The 22,060-nt window shown below is 39.1% G+C and overlaps 2 protein-coding genes and 1 non-coding gene across 6 annotated transcripts; all 3 read right to left on the reverse strand.

Annotated features, from left to right (window-relative positions):
- Nucleotides 1-2,210: 2,210 nt before the first annotated feature.
- Nucleotides 2,211-7,369, reverse strand: LOC145468003 (uncharacterized). 2 transcript variants are annotated; one of them, XM_081451668.1, is made up of 8 exons: nt 7,244-7,369; nt 6,396-6,735; nt 5,572-5,605; nt 4,817-4,862; nt 4,571-4,634; nt 3,518-3,649; nt 3,133-3,267; nt 2,211-2,893 (listed from the first exon to the last, which is right to left on the reverse strand). In XM_081451668.1, exons 1-7 carry the CDS (start codon nt 7,268-7,270, stop codon nt 3,137-3,139), a joined length of 774 nt encoding a protein of 257 aa, XP_081307794.1. In that variant the 5' UTR covers nt 7,271-7,369; the 3' UTR covers nt 2,211-2,893; nt 3,133-3,136. The 2 variants fall into 2 exon arrangements, with proteins under 2 accessions (XP_081307794.1, XP_081307793.1); XM_081451667.1 differs by having other exon boundaries at nt 6,396-7,369.
- A 307-nt stretch (nt 7,370-7,676) lies between these two features.
- Nucleotides 7,677-7,759, reverse strand: Trnas-uga (transfer RNA serine (anticodon UGA)). The gene has a single exon. It is a non-coding gene; the product is annotated as a tRNA-Ser (tRNA).
- A 3,806-nt stretch (nt 7,760-11,565) lies between these two features.
- LOC145467992 (uncharacterized) lies at nt 11,566-20,537 on the reverse strand. 3 transcript variants are annotated; one of them, XM_081451653.1, is made up of 8 exons: nt 20,394-20,537; nt 17,560-17,885; nt 16,712-16,765; nt 15,753-15,798; nt 15,550-15,607; nt 15,078-15,209; nt 14,684-14,809; nt 11,567-14,262 (listed from the first exon to the last, which is right to left on the reverse strand). In XM_081451653.1, the coding sequence occupies exons 1-7, from the start codon at nt 20,418-20,420 to the stop codon at nt 14,688-14,690; spliced, it is 765 nt and encodes a 254-aa protein (XP_081307779.1). In that variant the 5' UTR covers nt 20,421-20,537; the 3' UTR covers nt 11,567-14,262; nt 14,684-14,687. The 3 variants fall into 3 exon arrangements, with proteins under 3 accessions (XP_081307777.1, XP_081307779.1, XP_081307778.1); XM_081451652.1 differs by having other exon boundaries at nt 11,568-14,262; nt 16,712-16,751; nt 17,540-17,885; XM_081451651.1 differs by lacking the exon at nt 20,394-20,537 and having other exon boundaries at nt 11,566-14,262; nt 16,712-16,751; nt 17,540-18,135.
- Between the last annotated feature and the right edge of the window lie 1,523 nt (nt 20,538-22,060).

Genomic DNA, 22,060 nt, shown 5'->3' on the forward strand with positions numbered 1-22,060 from the left:
CTTAGCAATTTAATTACCAAATTTGTATAAATTCGGAAAAGACTATATACCCTAGGCCTGCCGTACAATAAAACTGTGATGAAGGTTTTAACAGAGGGCTTGACATTTAACAACAGCAAATTTGCAACAAAATCACGTTGCAAGATTTCGTAAATAACCCTTCAGATGAGAGAGGCAGATTCAATAGCGTGGGCGATGAACATGCTAACATGTTTGCTTAAATAAGCACACTCACTTCTTAATTAGTAACTACTAGCGCGATTAAATGGTGTAAAGAACTTTTTAAATTGACGTTTTTACAACGACAAAGATAAATAATCAACATTCATTAAAACTATAATTGCTCGTCACTGGGAAAGTTAGTGGACGTTAAGCAAATGCACTATGTACCCTTTAATGTAATCGCAATGCAACGTACATCAATTTGAAATAAAATCACACCATTAAAACGCTATTGAGTGCGCAAAATTTATAAAATTTTAATCTGAAATAAAAATTAAAATCGCCAGGAGAAATTTAAAACTGTTATTCCAAACCTGTTTTTGGTACCATGTAAAATATCTCTGCTCTCATTAAGTATAATGATTGTTCAACTGTATTAGCCTGGTCTTCCTGTAATAACATGAACTACAATAAAAGCTGTGTTTATCTTACAGCAAGCTCCCAACTGACGTAAGTTAACCGTAAAGTTTGCTTCATTAAATAAAAATGTGTTCAAACACAAAAAACAAACAAACAAACAAACAAGACTCACGTGCGAGCAGAAAAACCGTGTTATAATCGGAATATCTAATTTTCTCCTTAAAATAGGTAGCAATGAAAATAATTTGAAAACCATTTGAAATTGAAATCATGTTGAAAGAATCTGATTTCATATTTTCGTAGTGTGAAACATTTTTTATGCCTAAATTTGGCGGCTGACGGAAACATTTTTTTTGTCACTTTCATCTGTACGTAGTCTGACCTGCAGAATTAAAGTTAAAGCAAGTTTTTAGCAGTTCATATCGTTGCTATAGTAAATTGCAATGTTAAAAAAATGATCGTAACCTCTTCAACAGTGTTTGGAAAAAGGTTCATAGCCATTATAGATTTATAGTCAGCAGCAGATGATAAGAGTGAGGTAGTAATGATCTATCAATTAAAAGTACTTAAAAAAAAGTTATAAGCTGTTGCCAGCCACCTTATTAATTGTGAGCATTCAATGAAGTTTTCGTTGTTCAAACAGGTGTTAACTTTGATCCACTCAAAATGTAACCAAACAAGGTTAAATATAGACTTTTTGAAGAGTCCTTCGTCGTCGCTCGCTCGGCAGCTTGGCGACCTTAAAAAACGGCCGCTTCGCGGCCTAACATATTCTATCCTGAAATTCATGAGGTCGACTTGTGGCAAGTTTAGGTTAAATAACACACTAAGCTTGTCAGATCACGTTACACTGAAATCATGACAAAAATTATTATTATAGTGAAGGTGATTATTCTAGTTGACGGACAGACTTCATTAATTCATGATGTTTTTGACTTTGATCACGGGTTATCGATAGTTTCATAAGCGCTGTCTTGTTTTCAAAGATTTAGCAGTTTAAACTGCTGCAAGAGTTCTTCCAGGTTTTCGTAGAAAAAAAACAGCCTTTACAGGCCATACATAGATTGAGAAGATTAGGTCCGTTGTCATAAACACTCAATATTAGGGAACTTATACAATGACGAGAGCAAATCCGAGGACAACGCCTGGTAAACAATGAATTTATATTTTACCTTGGAATGTCGTAATTGTCTAGATCTGTTTAGTGCACCTATTGGGCTCAGAACTTGCTAAGCTTAAAGATGCAATGCCAGCGTTGAATTCAAAATCAACATACGAAAAATTAGCCGCCGTCTTTCGCGTTCTTTAAACCATCTCCAAAACATGCAAAACGTAGTCATTTCACGTTGTTGTTTTGAAGAGGACGGCAAAGAAATTTACAAACATTTATAACGCACGTGTACAGCCATTGTTCTTCTCATTAAACCCTTTGTTTGGTGACATTGTCGTTGCCATTGTGATTTCTTTAAGGTCCCCTACTCGTTTCTTATATTGCCCGTATATTCCTTTTAAATACTATTGCAATCTTTGAGCTCAAAACGAGACTGAAAACAAAATTACATCGTCAAAATGAACAGAGTGTTTTAAATTTAAAAATAACATTACGGCAGCCATGTTGATGTCCCAAACCACTAGGAGGGAGTTACACCCTTTTCTAAGGTAAACACTTTGTTCTGTTTCAATGATTGTGCATGGCTAGTGGCCATTCACATAGGATTCTGAGCATTGTGGAAAATGTGTTTGACCGTTTGCTAAGAGCAGTTAGTCAACTGACAGATATAACTCTGATTTGAATCCACTAAATGTAAGGGATGTCTTCAATTCGATTTCCTTACAGGAATCTCTCCGTTCCGACCACCCTCCCTCCCCTACTCCGTTTGCGGTCAACCTTTCAGTAACGTACAGTATAGTATTGAGGGAGGAGGGGGGTCGGGGCAGTACTCTAATTTAACAGAATTTAATTGGTGCACGCCTGTTTAAACGCGATGTCAAGGAACTTGGATTGGAAGGTTAAGACGAGGACGATACTGTTAGAGTTACACCAGCCATGATGCATGGCAGCCACTCTTGTAAGAAGAACAAAGACCCAGAAGTATATATTTTTTACTCAAGGTCAGAGCACCTTAAATAAATCAAAATTGCACAATTTCAGTCGTCCCACTCTCTTTTATTCATCAACTAATGTTTCTAAATTCCCGATCTAATGAAGGTTTAATTGTGTCGAAAAATCAATTCCTTCCTGTTTTGGTGCTAACATCGACAGATTGTGTTCCGGTATTTCCTGTACGTCCTGTCCATGAGAAAAGTGTTCCTGCAAATGACGAGGAAGTAACAGAAGAGAACATAAGTTACCTTCTGACGTGGTTTATCGGATGAATGTAGAAGTAAATAATAATTACCCCGCGAACAGTGAGCTAATGCATTTTAAAAACTATATTCCCGCCGACTAGCAAATCTATTTGCGTTCGCTTCGTTTTAAACTGGTTAAAAAGATATGGCTGTCTCAGTCGCAAAGCAGGGATTAACATATTCTGATTTAGTTCCACTCACTTATTCAGCGTTTTTGAGGTATCAGCCTTGCCAAGCTTTCCTGAATGGTTTTCATCGCCTTACTCATTAGCTGGTCACTCTTGGCTTCGCGTTTCTTTTGTCGCCGAGAAAATGTAGCTCGTTTCTTGGATTGACCTAGAAATCAATTGTATCATGAAAAAGTGGAGAGGTTTTACTTTCGTGGATTGGTTAATTAAAAGACAGTTGTGCAACCTGGTCTAACTAATGACGACAAACGTGTTGTTTTCTCAGCCAATCAGATATCCCCAACCTTTTTCCCGCGCTTCAAAGCAAACTTTTACTACGAGTTCTGATTGGTCAGTTACAACTTCTGAGAGGATTGTGATTGGTCTATTCATGACGTTACACTATTAACGTCACTAACCCCCCTTGGTTTCCAGTTCCTTCGTGAAGTCCGCGGCGTTCCTTTTCAGTTCATCGATGATGGCGTTACGTTTCTGTTGTTCTTCATTCTTTAGTGTTGCATAGATGTCGTTCAGGGCTCTTTTAACACGTCCTGTTGGTAAAAAAAAATAAAATATTGTTGCTTTCTGATTATCTTCTACTTAGTGTATCGTCATTTCTGTGACGATAGGTTTTTCCTGCAAATGTGTAAATTCGACTGGAACGGACACTTGAACTGACAACTGGGGAATCTAACTCTGGAGAGCACTGCTTGCTTGCAGGAACGAAAATTCGTCACGATTTCCTGGTACACGAGGATCTACTTCAATGGTCTTCACTACGGACGTCAAGGAAGAGACATAACTTGGTCCAACAGTAGTTTATTCTGCACACGGCAACAATGATCTTCGTAATCGCAATCGAAAAAGCTTTACAAACGTACTTGCTTATATATTATCCTTTACACATCAAGTGTTTAAAATATGATAATGCAACTTCTAACATGCAATACGAGCGGAAAGTACTTTAATTAAGATAGCGAGGTCTAATCAACACCACGAAGTTTCCAAAATTAGAAATAAAAAGCTAAGATTAAAATTCCCAGATTGAAATTAAGATAGAACAAACTTAAAATTAATTGAAGTTAAAAGTGATTAACTTAATTTGAATTTCTTCATATTTCCGAAATTGGTGTGACTAATGGAAAGGGAGAATTATCCCATGAATAGAAAGTAATAAAACTCCATTACTAAAAAATAGTTCAGCTGGCTAACTTTTGCGGAAACTAATATAAGGAAGGGAAACTCAAAAGGAGAAGATAACGAATTATTTGTCTACTGAATGAAAGTTATTGAAACGACTTTGCACAGGTACAGGTGTACAAAGAATCGGTAATGTAGAAAGTAGAATATTAACTCAAGATTTCTAGTTGTTGATTGAAGAGGCTACTGTTGGTTTTTCTATAATTTTCCAAATAATAAAAAAAATGACTGTGTAACGGCGAATTGTCTCATAACATTTCTTAAACTTTCACCTTTGTATTCCCTCGCAGATCTAGAAAAATGGTCGCCAAGATCGTTGTCCACAACATATTCCATCTATGACAACATCAATAAAGAAAAAAATAAATCAACAATTGCCTTCCAGTACTAGTGTAACTGGCTGTCCGCTTAAGATTGGTGATAACCTCCTCTGTTCTCACAAACTTTTTACATTACTGTGTTTAAATTCTGTATAAAAAAGATTTCAATAATCGTTGACAATTGACAGTAGTCCGTACCTGATTAAGTAGGGCACGGAAGGTTTCGATGTAGTACTTTAACCGACTGAAATTTTAAGCAATAACAAAAAACACATTACAACAGATTTACAAGTTAATAGTCAGCACAATTAATTAGTCGAAATAAAGAAATAAAATAGAAGGAAAGAAATAAACATTATGTTCAAATTTTAAAAAAATCCAGTTTTCATCAATATTAAATCATTAAATTTGTCAGCATTCTCAACATCTCCCATTTAAGAAATACACCGCTGTTTTGAGAAAGGTTGTCCTACAAAAGCGTATAAGCGCACGCGACAATGTCGAAAGGTATTATGGGTAATGATGGTTTTAGGTGTCTTGGTTGAAGCTGCAAGGTGTCAGCCTGGATAGAAGAAAATAGCACAAACACGGATACCCATGTTTCCCTTTCCTTCTTGCTGAAATACCGTGAACCTCAATCAAGCAATGATACGCTATCACTATCAATCGGCATTGTGGCGTACGCTTAAGGTTTGTAGGACAACCTTTGTCGAAACAGCTGTCTAATTCTGTGCAGCAGGCAACTTTGTCGCCTGAGTAATTGCGTATACTCGAGTCCAAAGTAAAATAACGTTGGTTATTTCTGGTAATAACGTTCTTGAACAGAATTTTATTATATTTCTCCAGGAATTAGTGTGATTTGATACATAAGGCAACTTTTCTCTCCATTATACGTTTCTCGCTTCCTAACCTCTCTAAATCAAGGAAAAAATAACTTTATGACAATGAAATACCTCTGAGGATTTGGTCCGGGTGCGGGCGGTGAGCCTGTGAAATAGATCGCTACAAAGTCAGAAACTGGTTCTTGACAAGTTTTAAATGTAACCTTGAATTTGAAGATTGCTAGTCAACGTCGCAAAATAACTTTTATATGTTGTGTTTTATCACACTCGTGATGTATGCAGAAACTACAATTTTTTGGTGCATGTAGTCGATAATATTGGCTTTTAATGTCATTTTCAAAAGGCAAAATATTTCGCAAAATTTGCTAGGAAGGTACGTAATTAGGAATGGCTGAATGTAAATTAACAAAAGAACCCTTAAACTGATGACACATTTTTAAAATTTGACCATATTTAGCTGTCCCTGTAAAAATGATTTATATTTGTTTTGTTTATAAATGGTGCTTGTAGTAGGCTTTTTATTTTTTTCTTCATTGACTTCCAAATCACAAAACTTGGTCAGTAACAAGACATTGTTCAGTCTGTTCTATTTAGAAAGAAAAATTAAATAGCTGCCTGACGACGTAAATTTGGTTACACGGTGCTTCCACATGACATCACGGCTGCCACATCGGTGTTCCAAAACAATGTAACAGCAGCCATGCTGATGTACCTAACCAGTCTTGTGAGAGCTGAACTCTTTTCTTTTGTAAACACTTTCTTTTTGTTCCAATAAATTTGCAAGGCTGCTGGCTACGTGAGTGAAATAATCCTACAGCTGTGTCAGTGGTAAATCATTCTAAAAGGTGAGGATTTATCTAACACGTACAATTAATTGTCCTTAGTTTAAAATTGATACACAGCGAATTTTTGAGAGTAATAATACAAACTACAACCTCCGCCATTACACAGGTCGCTGTGGCAACAGGAGAAGTTACATTGCTTCATACTTCCGCCACCGGATACCACAGAACTGTTAATTTGATCACACTGAATGGAAGGATCGCAGCTGTACTGAGCGGAGGAACAGTACTTTGCAGTTGATGTATAGTCATTGCCAGAATACTCGAGTGTGATTGTTACTGACGAGCAAGAATTGAAGTACGATTCACACTGGATCACGGAGGCGCCTCCGTTACAAGGATTGCTCGAGCCTGGATAATCTGTGCATACGTAACACTGAATGCTGGAGGCCGTTGGGAGATTGGCAAAGAAAACACATACAAGCCACAAGCCCTGAAGGACAAAGGCACAATTCAAAAACATAGAATGGAAGCATATCTAAAAAGTCCGCCACATTCCTGTCTATCAATTTTTAATTGCTTGAAAGACAGGCTTTTGGCGTTAGAATTCACTTAATTTGTTGCAACAACTGAAAGATACAATTAGGGCAAATTGAACGATTACTGTTAATGATTAGCATTTGCGGCAATTTGAGAGAAGCAGACTGACTTATTGAGCATTACTATAAACGTTACAGACGATTCAGCTAAGAAGAAACTAGAAAATTAAACACAAATAAACCCCAGTCAGTTATTATAAACTATAAGGCCGACTAGTCCACCTCACAACGATAAGGGGACACACTACAATGCTAATAAGGACAAGCCTGCCAGTTATGATTGCAATGGCTTAAACTTGAATCAAAAACTAAGAGAGTTCAATGTTTGGGAGAGTCCAATGTGGTAAGTTATTGATCATAGAGTCAGCGGCTAAAAGCAAGAATGGAACAATTTGTACTCACCAAAACGAAAGACATTTTCGGGAACATTGTAGGGTAGTATACGAACTTATTCGCTCGAGACAAATACCCAAGTGTTTTAACAATTACAAACTGGGTAATTTATAACCAGCAAACTGCCAGTTCAATTACTCCTCTGCTTATTTACTCTATGAAGTTCAATCATCACTGTTAATTGAAATTCGTGTAAATCGTTTTGGCAACTTATAATAATAATAATAATAATAATAATAATAATAATAATAAATCTTAACTGACCACTCCTCCAATGGGGCTTTTCAGGGCCAATGAAACCAAATGATCAAACAAATAAACGAAAATGATCATAACATGGCATGGTTAAAAATTCCAACTGACAGGAGGCAGACCAATTGGCTATTTACAAGCGCAGCCGAGGCGTTGAAATAGGGTCTACCGAAAAACAACTCCAGCATAGTGGTCAGAGCGGGACTTGAACCCGCAGTCTCCGGATTTCAAGTCCGGCGCCCTAACCACTCGGCCACGCTGCCTCCTCAAACCTCAACATTTAATAAACAGGCAAAGCTAACACTACGGAAATCGCTTTATTAACTTATGCAGCTGCCTAGTTGTTCAACAGCTGTTCAATTTTTGTATAAAATTTTAGCCCAAAGAAGAAGGGGGAAAGGCAAATTAAAGTTTATGATTTGTTTTGATAAGATTTTTATTGCCTTTTATTGTTATTTTACCGTGTCGTTATTAAGTGGCCAGCTGCTATTTTTTCTAACATTTAAACAAAATTATTATTCTTATATATGTGTTAAAAAGCCCAGAAAAGGAAATAGCTTGGTTAATCGTTGCTGTTGTACTTTCTGCAGAGGAAGACGAGTGAAAGGAAAGAACTGGCTGAAAGAAAAAAAAGATATAGAACGCCAGTTCGTATAGTGTGATCGTCCGGGTGAGGGTAGTTCTGGTGGGTTTTTGGTCCGTCTATTGTTAGTCAATTTAAGTAGGTCTGTTTGAAGTCCGTTTGTTTGTTTAACAACTCTACACTTGGTTCGCCATTAGTTCAATTTGTTTCGAGCCCTCTTTGGAACTGTTCACGAAATATGTATTTTCAAGGCAATTTCCGTCAAAGGAGATTTAGGGGATCTAGAGCTGGAAGGAAGGTTCAGGAGAAAAGAATGCGCTGCTCATATAATATTCATACTTTGGTTTCAAATCCAATTTCCCGATCTAAATCTGTATATTCCAGAAAGAATTCTAATTGCTCAAACCACAGCAACTTAACAATAATACCGCGTCAACCGTTTGATAGAGGAAATACATCGGCGACTGGCCCTGTAAATTTCTGCCTTCTTAACACGCGTTCAGTAAACAACAAGACTCTTATCATCAAAGACTTTGTTGCTGAACATTGCATTGATCTACTTGCTGTAACGGAAACATGGTTGCAACCAGAAACTGATAATGAATTTATCATTCGCGATTTATGTCCTACAGGCTATTCATTTCATCATGTTCCAAGATCTGGCCCTGTTCGTGGTGGTGGAGTGGGCTTGTTGTTTCGATCATGCTTTAATATCAAGCTTCAACCACACAGGAAATTTATTTCGTTCGAATACATCGACTTATTATTGAACTCGGTTGATAAAAGTATAAGAATTGTCATTGTTTATCGTCCACCGCCTTCGAATACTAATGGTTTTACACCTGCTATGTTCCTGGATGAATTCTTCACGTTCTTGGAACAATACGTTACTATTCCTGGCAGCTTATTAATAGTCGGTGATTTCAACTTTCACGTTGATACTTGCGATTCTCAACACGTAGCCGCATTCCTTCAGTTGTTGGATGTTTTCAATCTTAATCAGCACACAATTGGATCTACACATAAAGACGGTCACACTTTGGATCTTGTTATCACTAGATCAGATGATGACATTGTTTCTAATTTGTCAATTCATTCTCCTTTTGTTATATCTGATCACGCTGCCGTTCTTTTTCATCTGATGCTTAAAAAACCAGTGTTGGAAAAGAAGCTTATCACATTTAGAAAACTTCGTTCAATTGACTTTGATAGTTTTGGTTCTGATGTCACGAATTCTAGTCTTTCGAGTCTCTTTTCCACACCGCTTCCGTGCCTTGATGACTTAATCAGTGAGTATAATGGCGTTCTTAGTTCCATACTTGATATCCACGCTCCTGTAAAAACCAAAACAATAACTCTGCGTCCGGCTGCACCTTGGTATTCTGAAGAAATAAACAATTTGAAGAAAGATCGCAGGAGACTGGAGCGGCGTTGGCGAACGACCAAACTTCCAGTCGACCGCCAGTTGTTTATTGATCAATGCCGTGTAGTCAACTTTTTAATTTGTTCTTCCAAGAGAACTTACTACACTAAGCTGATCAGTGATAATCAGACGGACTATAAACTTCTTTTCAAAACAATTGACAGTCTATTACATAGAAAGTGTGATATACCATATCCGCCCTGCAACTCGCCTTCGGATCTCGTAAATAAGTTCGTCGAGTTCTTTTCTGATAAGATCACCAAAATACGGGTCGACTTAGACAATGCAGCTCTCATCATCCATCAAGTTCCTGAAGTTAACCGGGTCTGTCCTTATACGTTTGATGAGTTCAGTTTGGTAGATGTTGACGAAGTCCGCAAATGTGTTGTGAAATTATCTTCCAAGTCATGTGATCTTGATCCTCTTCCTGGCTATGTCACAAGAAATGCTTTGAGCACACTGCTTCCATTTATCACCAAGATTATAAATACTTCGTTGCAATCTGGCAAAATACCCTCTCAATTAAAAGTTGCTAAGCTACGTCCTCTTCTTAAGAAGCCTTCTCTGGATCACACGCAGTTTTCAAATTATCGCCCTGTTTCGAATCTTACTTTTCTCAGCAAAGCAATTGAGAAGTTGGTTGCTAACCAACTGATCTCCTATGTTAACAACAACAACCTGAATGAGCCATTACAGTCTGCCTACAAACAGTATCATAGCACAGAAACGGCTCTCATTCGCGTGCATAATGACATCCTCACAGCAATTGATAAACGTAGAACGGTAATTTTATTACTTTTGGACCTCTCTGCTGCTTTCGATACTGTTGACCATGATATTCTCCTCTTCCGTCTACAACAGCGCTTTGGAGTTACTGGCAAGCCGTTACTATGGTTTAAATCTTATCTGTCCAATCGCATGCAGTATGTCTCTGTTGATGGTGCAGCTTCCTCAGATCATGCTCTTCAATGTGGTGTTCCACAAGGATCAGTGTTGGGACCCATTTTGTACGTTCTTTACACTTCACCCCTTTCAGACATTGTAAAAAAATTCAACTTGAGTCATCATTTTTATGCTGACGATTCACAACTTTATCTGTCCTTTCAGCCAACTATACCCAGTGATAAGGATTTAGCTGTGTCCAACATCGAGCGCTGTGTACGTGAGATTGATCACTGGATGTTGATTAATCGTCTTAAACTTAACAAGGATAAGGCTGAACTTCTAGTGATCTCCGCAAAACATCTACCGAGACCAACCCTTCAAGAAATCTCTGTCGTCGATGAAACCATCTGCTCGTCACAGAAAGCAAGAAACATCGGTGTCATTTTTGACCATCATTTTCGTTTTAATGAACATATTGCAAGTATTTGCAAATCATCTTTTTATCATCTCCGTAATATCAGCAATATAAGGAAGTACCTGTCATCGACCACCACTGAAATACTTGTTCATGCGTTTGTTTCTTCAAAATTGGATAACTGTAATTCTCTACTCTATGGCTTACCAAACTGTCTTTTAAAAAAGTTACAGCACGTCCAGAATGCCGCTGCTCGTCTCATCACCCTCTCTAGAAAACACGAACACATCACACCTATTTTGTTTAATCTCCACTGGCTTCCTGTTAACTATCGTATCATCTTTAAAATTCTACTCATCACGTACAAGGCCCTAAACGATCTGGCACCTTCATACGTTCGTGATCTTCTCACTCCTTACACTCCGTCTCGTCAGCTACGTTCATCTTCTAAAGAACTTCTTTCCATTCCGCACTTCAATTTGAAAACATATGGCGCAAGATCTTTCTCTGTAGCAGCTCCTACACTTTGGAACACTCTTCCGTCTGACATCAAGAACAGCTCCTCAGTGTCCCTTTTTAAACATAAACTAAAAACGTTCCTTTTTAAGAAAGCATTTTTATAACTTTTTAGCGACATTTTTTTATTTTTACTTTATTTGTCTTAAGTGTTTTTAATATTTCTAACTGTAAAGCGCTTTTGAACTTTTAGGATATTGGCGCTATATAAATATTTTATTATTATTATTATTATTATTATTATTATTATTTGTCGGTTTCGTTTCCGTCACGGATAAGTCGTTTGTAAGGTGCCGGTAGTGTTGACATGTGCTAAGAGGCGCTTGTTCTAGGTTAGTGTACCAGCTTTCCAGAGTCAGTCGTTGAAAATAGTTTGGTTAAACACTGAGCAGAGTCCCAGCCAATGTTGTGGTTTGTCAGTTGATGATGTACAGCAATGTACAGCGATGTGATTTATACGTTGCGCAGATCTAAGGTGACATAGCCGTCGCTAAGAAATTGGACGTCCCGATCGGTTGGTAGAGATGATACTGCGGCTTAAGGTGGCTGAACACAGTTTTTGATACCTGTGTTTCATTCACCTTTTTCTCTAAAACCCTTGATCTCTCGGTCACCAAAAATGGCAGCAAGCAAGTTAACAACACAAACTTTGGTTTTTTGATGGTTAAGCTGACGTAAAGTATTTTTGTGCCAAATTTCGTGAAATTCTAATGAGTGGTTCTCGAGAAATAGGCGTATTTCCGAGAGTGTCAAATTTTCATTCAATCGCAATTTTTTTACTTACTACGCAAACGCTGCATTTAACTGGGTTCTTTCGGTAACAAAGAAAAAGCTGAGAATTGCTGGGTGCTTTGCATCGTTACCTTTTCTAACATATCTTTGTGATAAAAACCTAAAGCCATCAATACACTGCGTTCAATTATAGAGAAAAATAGCACAGATACTGCGGGTGTTGAGTAAATAAAATGATCGCTCTATTGACGGCATGTTTTTTTTTTGCAATCCTTGTGCGCGCACTGAATTGCATCAGCAAAAGCGCGCGCGAAAACTGTGTTCGGCCACCTTAAGTTCCTCTCTCCTCCGCAAAACCCTCCGCAAATGTTTGAAACGGCCGTTATAGAAAGCCGCTGTGCAAGGTAAGTGCGGGCGCAAAGTTGCCCTTATGAGGGCCACTACTTTGTCAGTGCTAACTGTAAAGTGTCTTTACCCTGGGAGGCGGGGTGGCCTCATGGTTAGTGCGCTCGTCTCCGGATCGAGCGGTCCGGGTTCGAGCCCTGGCCGGGGACATTGTGTTGTGTTCTCAACCCAGGTGTATAAATGGGTACCGGCGAACTTAATGCTGGGGGTAACCCTGCGATGGACTAGCATCCCATCCAGGGGGAGTAGAAATGCTCCTAGTCGCTTCATGCTACCGAAACCGGGATAAGCTCCGGCCTGATGGGCCACTTGGCTCGCATGCAGACTTTACCTTACCATACCTTACCCTCGTTAAATAAAGTTATTCTTCATCCACGTATAGTAACCCTGCGCCTGCACTCATATCGTTCAACAGATTCTCCCCACCCTAAAAAGAAAACCCTTTGAGCTTCTACATAGGAGAGAGCTTTAGCTCGTCGTTTTAAATAAAGGGTGTAGATGTTTGGTGGAGAAGGAAAATGCGTGTAAAAAGCTGTTCACGTGATCTGCGTTACAGGATTGGCTATTTATAGACTCTCTTGAAACTTTTGAAACCAGGAGTGATCTAAAAATAGCTCGACAGATATTACCTTGGGACTGAAGTGTATATTGAGGATGAACTCTCTGATCCTTTATCTCTTGGTAAACGTTCTGTTGTCCATTGACAAGGTACTGGGAGGCGAAGGAGTTAGCATAAGATAACTTCGTTCCCAGGGTCTCTCATCTTCCAGTCCCCTGGAGCGAGAGAGGGCGGCAAGATGAGAGAACCTGGGTATTAGAAAGTAGTCTTGGGTACAGTCAACTTTCCGCTAACGGATACTCGCGTAAGCGAACGACTTTTCTTATACTTACAGACCCTTTTTTCAATTCGCCGTTTTACCTCTCAATCAGACTCTGTTTTTACACACTCCTGTTAGCGGACATTCCCTCGTAAACGGACGCGGACACTTTTGAAAACAAACATTGGAGTTTTCTTCTGTTTACGCTCGGTTTACGCTCTCTCGTAACCAGACAAGCAAACCTTCTCTGGTCACGATATACCTCGCAGAGGTCCACGTAGTATTAATGAGAAGTTTTTAAGAAACACCAAAGTTACATTTATGGAGGGCAGCAATAAGCCTCGTTTAACTTTTTGTTGAATATAGAGGAGTTATACTGCATATATTTCTTTTCTCTCTCTCTCTCTTTTTTTTCAGTTTTACCATTTGACATCAATAGAGAGTTTCATTTGCTATATCTGGCTACGCAATAAAACAGGTAATTAACACCAGCTAATGAACTCTCCCGTAAGCGGACAACCACCCTATTTTTCTTTGACTTCTTTGGCGTTCGCTTATGAGAATTATTCTCGTGAACGGACAGCTCTACTTACGGACACTTTTTCCCGAGGGTGTCCGCCTACGAGAGAGTTGACTATTCCGCTTTTCGAAGTGGTGGGGAGTGCGAAGATATTCCTCTCTTCCCCCCTCCCCTTAGGAGAACTTGACGTCCAGGTTAATTTGAAATTAAAGTCATACAACCATCATACATAGCAAGCCGCTCTTTTAGGAGAAACGAAGAATCAGGATATTTCTTTTTCAGTGAAAGTCAAACTAACTTAATAATTAAATTAAAACAGTTACTTGCTGTATTCTTTTATTTAGCTTGTTTCTCAAATGTATATCTATTGCTAATGAAGGTTAAATTGTGTCGAAACATCAATTCCTTCCTTTTTCCATGCGTCTAACATCTTCATGTGCTACTCATTTCCAGGACGTCCTGTTTATCAGAAAATGTCCCTGCAATTGATGAGGAAGAAGCAGGAAAAAAATGTTAGTTCTTATAATGGTAGTGGTTTATCCCTGTTGCTAGATCGAAGTTCCACTGTTTCAGTGCAACGGAAGCTGGGCGAGAGTATAAATTGTCCTATTAATGTTTTTAATTTCCTTTGCGATAAAAAAATGTGAACGTTTATGCAGCAATGTCAAACAACCACCACCCATGATACCTTCCTGGCATTATCACGTGCGCCCTTACGATTCTAGAAGACTTTTCTCGAAACAGCCGTATACTGCAAGATAACATGCGCTTATGCTATGCGTGTTTTCTTTTCCTAATATGATAACATGACGTCATAATAAAACTGAATTAAGCCTTTATCGGAGACAGGTGGTTTACAAGCCAGTGTTTTGAAAACATTCTGATTTTCATACCACTCACCCATTCAGCGTTTCTGGGTTGCCAGCCATGCCAAGCTTTCCATCAACTCACTCAGTAATTGGTAGGTTTTGGCCTCACGTTTCTTTTGGCGCAAAGTCATTGCACCATGTTTTTTCTTGGACTGGCCTAGGAATAAATTGCATCATTAAAAAAATGTAACAAATCAGCGGGATTGCTTCAGGTTCTATTTTCTTGAATTAGTTAAAGACATATGCGATCTGTTACGTCTAACCAATGACAACAAACGTGTTGTTTTATCAGCCAATCAGATATTCCAGACCTACAGCCCTCGCTTCAAAGCAAACTTTTACAACGAACTCTAATTGATCGGTTACAGATTCTGGGAGGGTTGTGATTGGTTTATTCATAATCACACCCTTTCAACGTCACTAACCCCTCTTGGTTTCCAGTTTCTTCATTAACTCTGCGGCATTCGTTTTCAGTTCATCTATGACGCTGTTGCTTTTCTGGTCTTCTTCATTTGTTATTGCCGCATAGAAGTCGTTGAGAACTTCCTTGACACGTTCTGTGGGGAAGAAAAATAAAAAAACTTTAAAAACAATCACTGTATGTTTCAAGCACAAAATAAAATGCTGCACCGTGTTTGTTCTAAGTAAAAATGCTCGGCAGTTTTAGGTAAATACACCATAAAATTATAAATTTGACGCTCACGCCAAACATCACTCAAGACAGTCGAGAGAGGAAGTGGTTTTACACCAGCAGTTTGTTTGCTCTACACATAGAAGAATTTCAAAACAGCAAAGTTTGACACTAGTTACAAGTTCCACTAATTCCTGGATGATCAGCTGTTGCTTTCTGATGATTTTCTACTTAGTGATGTGTCATCAGTCTTTCAACATCTGTACCTTTGTATTCCGTCGCAGACAATTGGCCTTCCAGTTCGTTGTCCACAATATATTCCATCTATGAAAACAAAAGAAAAGAAATAATCAACTATTGGAACCCCTTCTTTGTAACTAACTGTCTGTTTGCGCTTGGTGATGAAATCCTCTTTTCTCGTAACCTCTTCGCATTGCTATATTCAAATTCTGTTAAGAGAAATTCGTACCTCGTCAAGTAGGGCACGGACGGCTTCGATGTAATACTTGACATCGCTGAAATTTCAAACAATAACAGTAAGACACATAAGTACAGTAAAACTGCAAGTTAAAAGCGGCACAAATAATCGAAATAAAGAGCAATATATAGGGAAAGATTACAAAAGAGAACGTTCACTTAATAAATTCCAGCTTTCACCAATGTTACACCATAAATTTTTATAGCTCTCTCAATATCTCTCACGTGTAATCCATCAAATATTTACGCTCGCGCGCGATTGGTCATGTGACTTAATGTTCCCCAGCTAAAACTGGGGAATATCCGAGTGATATTCCCCAATTTTCAAAACTGCACGTGTTGCGAAAAATATTTGAAGGATAATAAACACAATGGCCACCATTGGGCGGGAAAACATGCTCGAATATTTGTCCTTGGACATTATCTGTTCCTCAAAGCTCACAGTTTTCCTCGAACTACGCTCTCTTAAAGCTGTTCGGTTCTCGTAACAGACAATATCCGCGGACTAATATGTCTAATATCTGAGCATATTTTCTTGCCAAATGGAGGCTTTTCTTCTGTGTACCAGGCAACTGTAATTTGTTTCCTGACAAAGTACGTAAGGGTTAAGTGCTTGAGTCCAAAATAACTTCGGTTTATTTGAAGCAATTTAACGTTCTCTCGGATAACATAATTACCTTACGGTATTTACGACGAAAAAACGTGTTGCACAGAATTTTGTTATATTTCTCAAGGAAATTATTCAAAGTGATATTTAGTCATGGAGACAAAAAAGTAAGTCAGTACCAGGTAAATATTTTCTCATTATGGATTTTGCGGATTTATCATTCACTCAAATCTCGTTAACATGATAACCAACGAACAACATGCTTTTATCAACCCCCTCCACTGCCCGCTTCTCTCTCCTTCGCCTCTCTTAATGGTAAAAGATAGGTTATGATAGCAAGATACCTCTGAGGATCCGGTCCGGGCGTGGCAAGTTTTGGTTCACCTGCGGAATAGACCCTGCATGGTCAGAAACTGGTTTTTGACAAGTTCCAGTATCTTAAATCTCAAATTTGAAATTAGCAGAGCCTTTAATATCTCTTTTTTGACGGAAAGAGGCTCTTCACAAATCTGCTTTGGCCTTTGAAGTCACCATAGCCCCAAATCTTGGACCAGTCATTCCGGTTTACAGTCGTCAAACTGGTTTTTCAAGAGCGAGCAATAATTTTTACGAAAAATCGATGGTCGCAACTGAACCCACTAGATGCAAAGAAAACATGGTGGCGAAAGGAGATCGTTCGAAAACGTTTGACAATGCTCTGCTTCGCGTTGTTGTACCGTCAGAAACCGCTCTGCTTCCAGGATGAAATCTGATAGAAATTCAACGTAAAAAATTCATAATATCGCTATGATCGCTAAACAAAACTGAAAGGACCCCTCTATTTAGGGGAGGGAATATTTCCAATTCCCCTGTTAATATGGCTGTCCCTCTATTTCTGCCTTGCTTTAGGAATTTCGTAATGTACTGCACCACGTGCAAAGCTGTATACAGCATTTCCTTGAAAAAGCGGATGCAGTAGATCGCAAACCAAAATAAAAGTTTTACTTTTTTGAGTTGGTTGTTAATTTGAAACTTCCCCATTCTGACCTCTTTTCTGGAGACACTTCTCCTGGGCCTGAGAGCGTCCCCTGAATGGAGGTTCCACTGAACTCCGGGCACCGTACAAGCTATTAATTATTTTTAATATAATTAACTCAGTGCATATTTGTAACAGCAATAGTACAAACAACAACCTTCTCCTGGCCCATTGCACCGGTCAGTTTGGCAACAGGTTACGTCACATTGCAGCAGTTTTCCACCAGCTTTAACCACAGATTGGTTTATTAATTCACAGATGTAAGTTTCATTGCAGCCGGGTGACTCAGCTATGGAGCAGTTCTTTACAGTTTGATTATAATCCATGCCAGCGACCTCTTCCGTGATCTTTATTGTGACGCAAGAATCGAAGTAGGATGCACACTGGATCGCAGGGCTGCCTTCACAGGGGACCTTTGATCCTGGATAATCTCCGCATGCGTAACACAGAATGCTGGAAGCTGTTGGGAGATTGGCGAGGAAACCACCTACAAACCACAAGCCCTGAACGACAAAAGATTCAAGATTACAGAATGAGGTATTATCTAAAAAAGTCCCCTGTATTCTATATTTAATCTTCCATGTTACTTGACCAACAATCACTGGCCATTTTGGATTTGTTCTTGAGGAAGACCCGGGCAGGAAAATTACACGATTATCGTAACTTTGTAACGCCATCGTTTTCGAAAAGCTCCTTTTTCAAAATGTTTTCTGTTCCCGCTAAAACGCAAAGCCGGCGTTTTCAAATTCCTCCGGTTTGAAAAGCGTTTTCGAAAAGCTCCGTTTTCGTAACAGATTAGTGTGGACGGTAGGCCTAACCGTAGAAATAAAGCGGCGTTTTCAAATGTCTCCGGCGTATTGTGGACGGGGTTTGAATGAGGGTCGTGAAGGGGTAAAATGAATCGAATTGGACTGTTTTTGTCCTGGGAAAAAGGGATTTATGTCAATGGGACTGGAATTTGGCCATGGAATGAGAAAAATAATGTCAAAAATAGGAATGAGATATATGTTTTGTAACCATGATGGGTTGACACATGTGTATCTTACTGATTCGGGGTCAGGTTCTACCAAGGTCATTAACAGACCCATGAAAGGAATGGCCGAATAATGACTGCGTGTGAGCGATTTTGACATTCATTCAATTTACTTGCAAAACCTCGTCATACCATCAACCAAGGAAGTAGTAGTAACTATATTAGTCATCGCTTTAATTTTTATAATAATATCTTTTCCATTCTAGTCTCTCAACAGGTTCCGGCTGGAAGGCTGCGAGGGCCGAGAAGGAACTGGTGAGAGTAAAGTGGCCGAGAGGGGAATGGGAACGGAGGGATGGGGTGAGGGGTCGGAGCCCCCCCCCCCCCCCCCCCATCCTTCCTCTTTCTTCCATACTCTTTGTTCCCGCTTTCTCTTCGCCCGATCCTCGACTCGAGTAGCTTGCAGTACAGGCGGATTAGCGGGCTCTAGCGCGATACACGAGCGCGTAGCGCCAGGCGAGAAAAATTTTTCTCACCTCGCGCTTCGCGCGCGCTCGTGTATTGCGCTAGAGCCCGCTAATCCGCCTGTACTGCAGGCTACGACTCGAGAGCCCCCTATTTTCATCCCGGAATGATGTTAAGTATGTTTTACAGAAATCAAAGTGAATTTTTAACTTTTTGAAAAGATGGAAACTAATTTTTAAGTTTTTGAAACAATGGTTATTAATTTCTGAGATTTCTGTTAACCGCTAGGAAAATAAATTAATCGTTAGCCGTAAAGAAGCGAAATTATCAACCGTTAAAATAAATGCGTCCGCGTTCGCTACGTTCGCAGGCTCTAAAAGCCACCACCCCTTATAGACTTACAACTGACATGAAACTGAAACGGTCTTGAAACCAATTAGTGCGAGTGAAAAGTGATATGACACCGCTCTTGAAACAACATCGACTGATCAGGAATATGATCGGTTTGACAAGGCTCTAAGGAATAAAAACACTTACAACTCGGATGGCAGATTTCCTGCAGGCAGCAATGACAGGAAGGTGAAATGGCAGGAACTTGTATCCTAACCAATCGCTTTAACTTCCCTTCTTGCACGTTTCAGTACAGTCTTAAACGATCCTATCGTCTTCAGAAAATCTTTGCAAATCCTTGTGAATTTTGGGTCTTCGTTGGGTCGTATTTAGAAGCCGTAATTTGGTGGATATGAAGAGAAAAGAGCTGGTATATATAACACTGGGATTTTTTTCTGGAATGGGATTTGAGCATTGGGAAGTGGGATTTCGAAAAAAATTAGCTTGGACTCTCCTGAATGGTTCGCATTTCAGAAATTCAACATTTACCGTAATTTCCGCACAGCTTAAGCGGGAAACTACTGTACCATTTCCACCCTTGTCGGATGTTCCGGGAATGCGGATATTTGCTTGAATGAAATACACCCTTAATTCGCCCCAAGATTTAAAGTTATAGATAAAATTAACACAAATAAAACGTTTACTGTTAAAGGAGCTCAAAGATTCAGGACATTTGCGGCAAACTGAGAGAAGCAGAGTTATTTTCGATTATTTAGATTACTCGGTCTACACTGACCAGCCTTGAAAGGCAGATCTGAAGCACAAGAACCGTATTTTCTCGATTAAACGCTGGGTTTCCTTGGTAGAATCGTAAATAAGACTCTCGGTTAGCTCGAGGACTTTATATCCGAGGTATAATAATATTAAGTTCTCAGAAATAATAAACTGTAGGTTCAAATAAGTTGCGGAAGTCAAATAAACGCCTAATCCACGGAGCCAAATGTTGGGGGCGTTTTAATGACCGCGAAGATTACGGTAAGTTTCATTAATCAATTATCAACTACAAGGACGGTTCGTCTACTTCACAACGACGGGAGATCGACTTACTCACCACAAAGTGAACCACAACATTGCTCTACATTGAATCAAAGACTATGAGAGTTAAGTTTACGACGATTACAATTGTGCTATTTTTGACCACTCAGTCAGTACTGAAAGCAAGAATGAGACAACTTGTACTCACCAAAACGAAACACATTTTTGTGGACATTTCAAGACACAGGGAGCAGATCTGAGTAGTCTTATTTCGCCTTGTTTACAGCTTAAACTTCACCGAACACTGGTGCAATGCAAAATGTCGTTCTTGCTAACTCGATCAAGCAAAACGTCATGGTGCGATCGAGTTACGAAAGACTTTTAAAAATAGCAACGAACGTACCACCATCATTTTCGGCTCATAACGTGACACGATCTGTATTTTAAATCTATCAAACTATCTGTGAATGATGGGAAAACCCTATATTACAAACCGAAACAAGTTGTCAGAAAATCATGTAGCAAACTGCGCAACGCAAATTGTATTGATGAATTATTCCGTGCCATCGAAAATGCAGCAGGATCATACCATGTACCAGCAGGATCATCGCCCGCGGTTGCTTGGTTTAAAAAAACATATTATAAAAAATTCAGCCAATTGGAACAAAGAAAAGCCGTTGTATACTCGACGTTATCACACTCAATCTTCCCGTCGTGCCCTGCGCGAAGGTCGCATTAATTGTGTTGCCACATTCTCTTGCCGAGCATCACCCCTATTTTTTCGCTCGCCGTTTTCGCACTGCGCTTTAAATAACTGAACGCCTGTGAGAGGCAATATTTTCTATGGCATAGTATAAATTAGTTAAGCAACATAATATCCCACTTGACACTTGTCACTTGGCATGCCATGGTATACCACGAGAAAACGTTGCATAATTAGTATCTAATGTTCTCAAACTCATTAATTATTCATGAGCTGATGACCCAATCAGCTCGCATCCATTGGGTCAGGTGCATGTATGTTGATACCCAATGAACATACCGATCAACACACGGTAGATTAGTTCAAAAACTGATCAAGACACTGATCAAGAAACTTGAATTTTAATCAGTCTTAATTATAATTCTAAATACAGCATTTTTCCCGCTTAAATCATTGCTTACAACAACAATACAGCAACATATTATTCCTTCTTAGACATCGTTACATTAATTGTACAGTTTTTGAATTTTCCTTTCTGGAAAACAACATCCGTTAAAGATTGATCCTGTTTCTCTGTGGTAAAACATGTAGTTGTACTAACAACACTTGGACCTAGGATCTTTGAAACTTTAGACACATTTTCTTCTGTAGGCTTTTCGTACTGCAACAATGCATTAGAACGATGCCCCGACCTTTCGCGAATCAATTTTTCTTCAACCCCAGAATTGAACAGGGAGGAAACACAAGTAACGCGCAAACTGTGAGCGGTTTTGCGTTTAAAGCCTGCCGCGTCGCACATGTCAGGCAAAATCTTGTTCAAGCTGTTGATGCCTACGGGCGCTTTATCGAATGCGAACCTAGTTTTTGATGGCTTAAAGTAAAATGCAGTAACTTCCTTTGCATGAGTCTCAACTAACCCTACATACAATCTGAATATCTCAACAAGGCACGGCTCGTGCTTTTCCTCAATAGAATGACAAACGTGCTTGACCACTCGCGGCACATACTTTAGATCACAAAGACCTCCATGATAAGTTTTGGAGGCATTTTCTTCAAACTTAATAAAATTTGGACCAATTTCAAAGTTGTTTACAACAATATTTCTGTGATCTCCCCCCCGCAACCCAAAAACTTTTCCGTTGTAGAAATAGATCGTGTTCAATAACGACTTA

The sequence above is a fragment of the Orbicella franksi genome, chromosome 14, assembly GCF_964199315.1.
Source record: "Orbicella franksi chromosome 14, jaOrbFran1.1, whole genome shotgun sequence".
NCBI classification, from domain to species: Eukaryota; Metazoa; Cnidaria; class Anthozoa; order Scleractinia; family Merulinidae; genus Orbicella; species Orbicella franksi.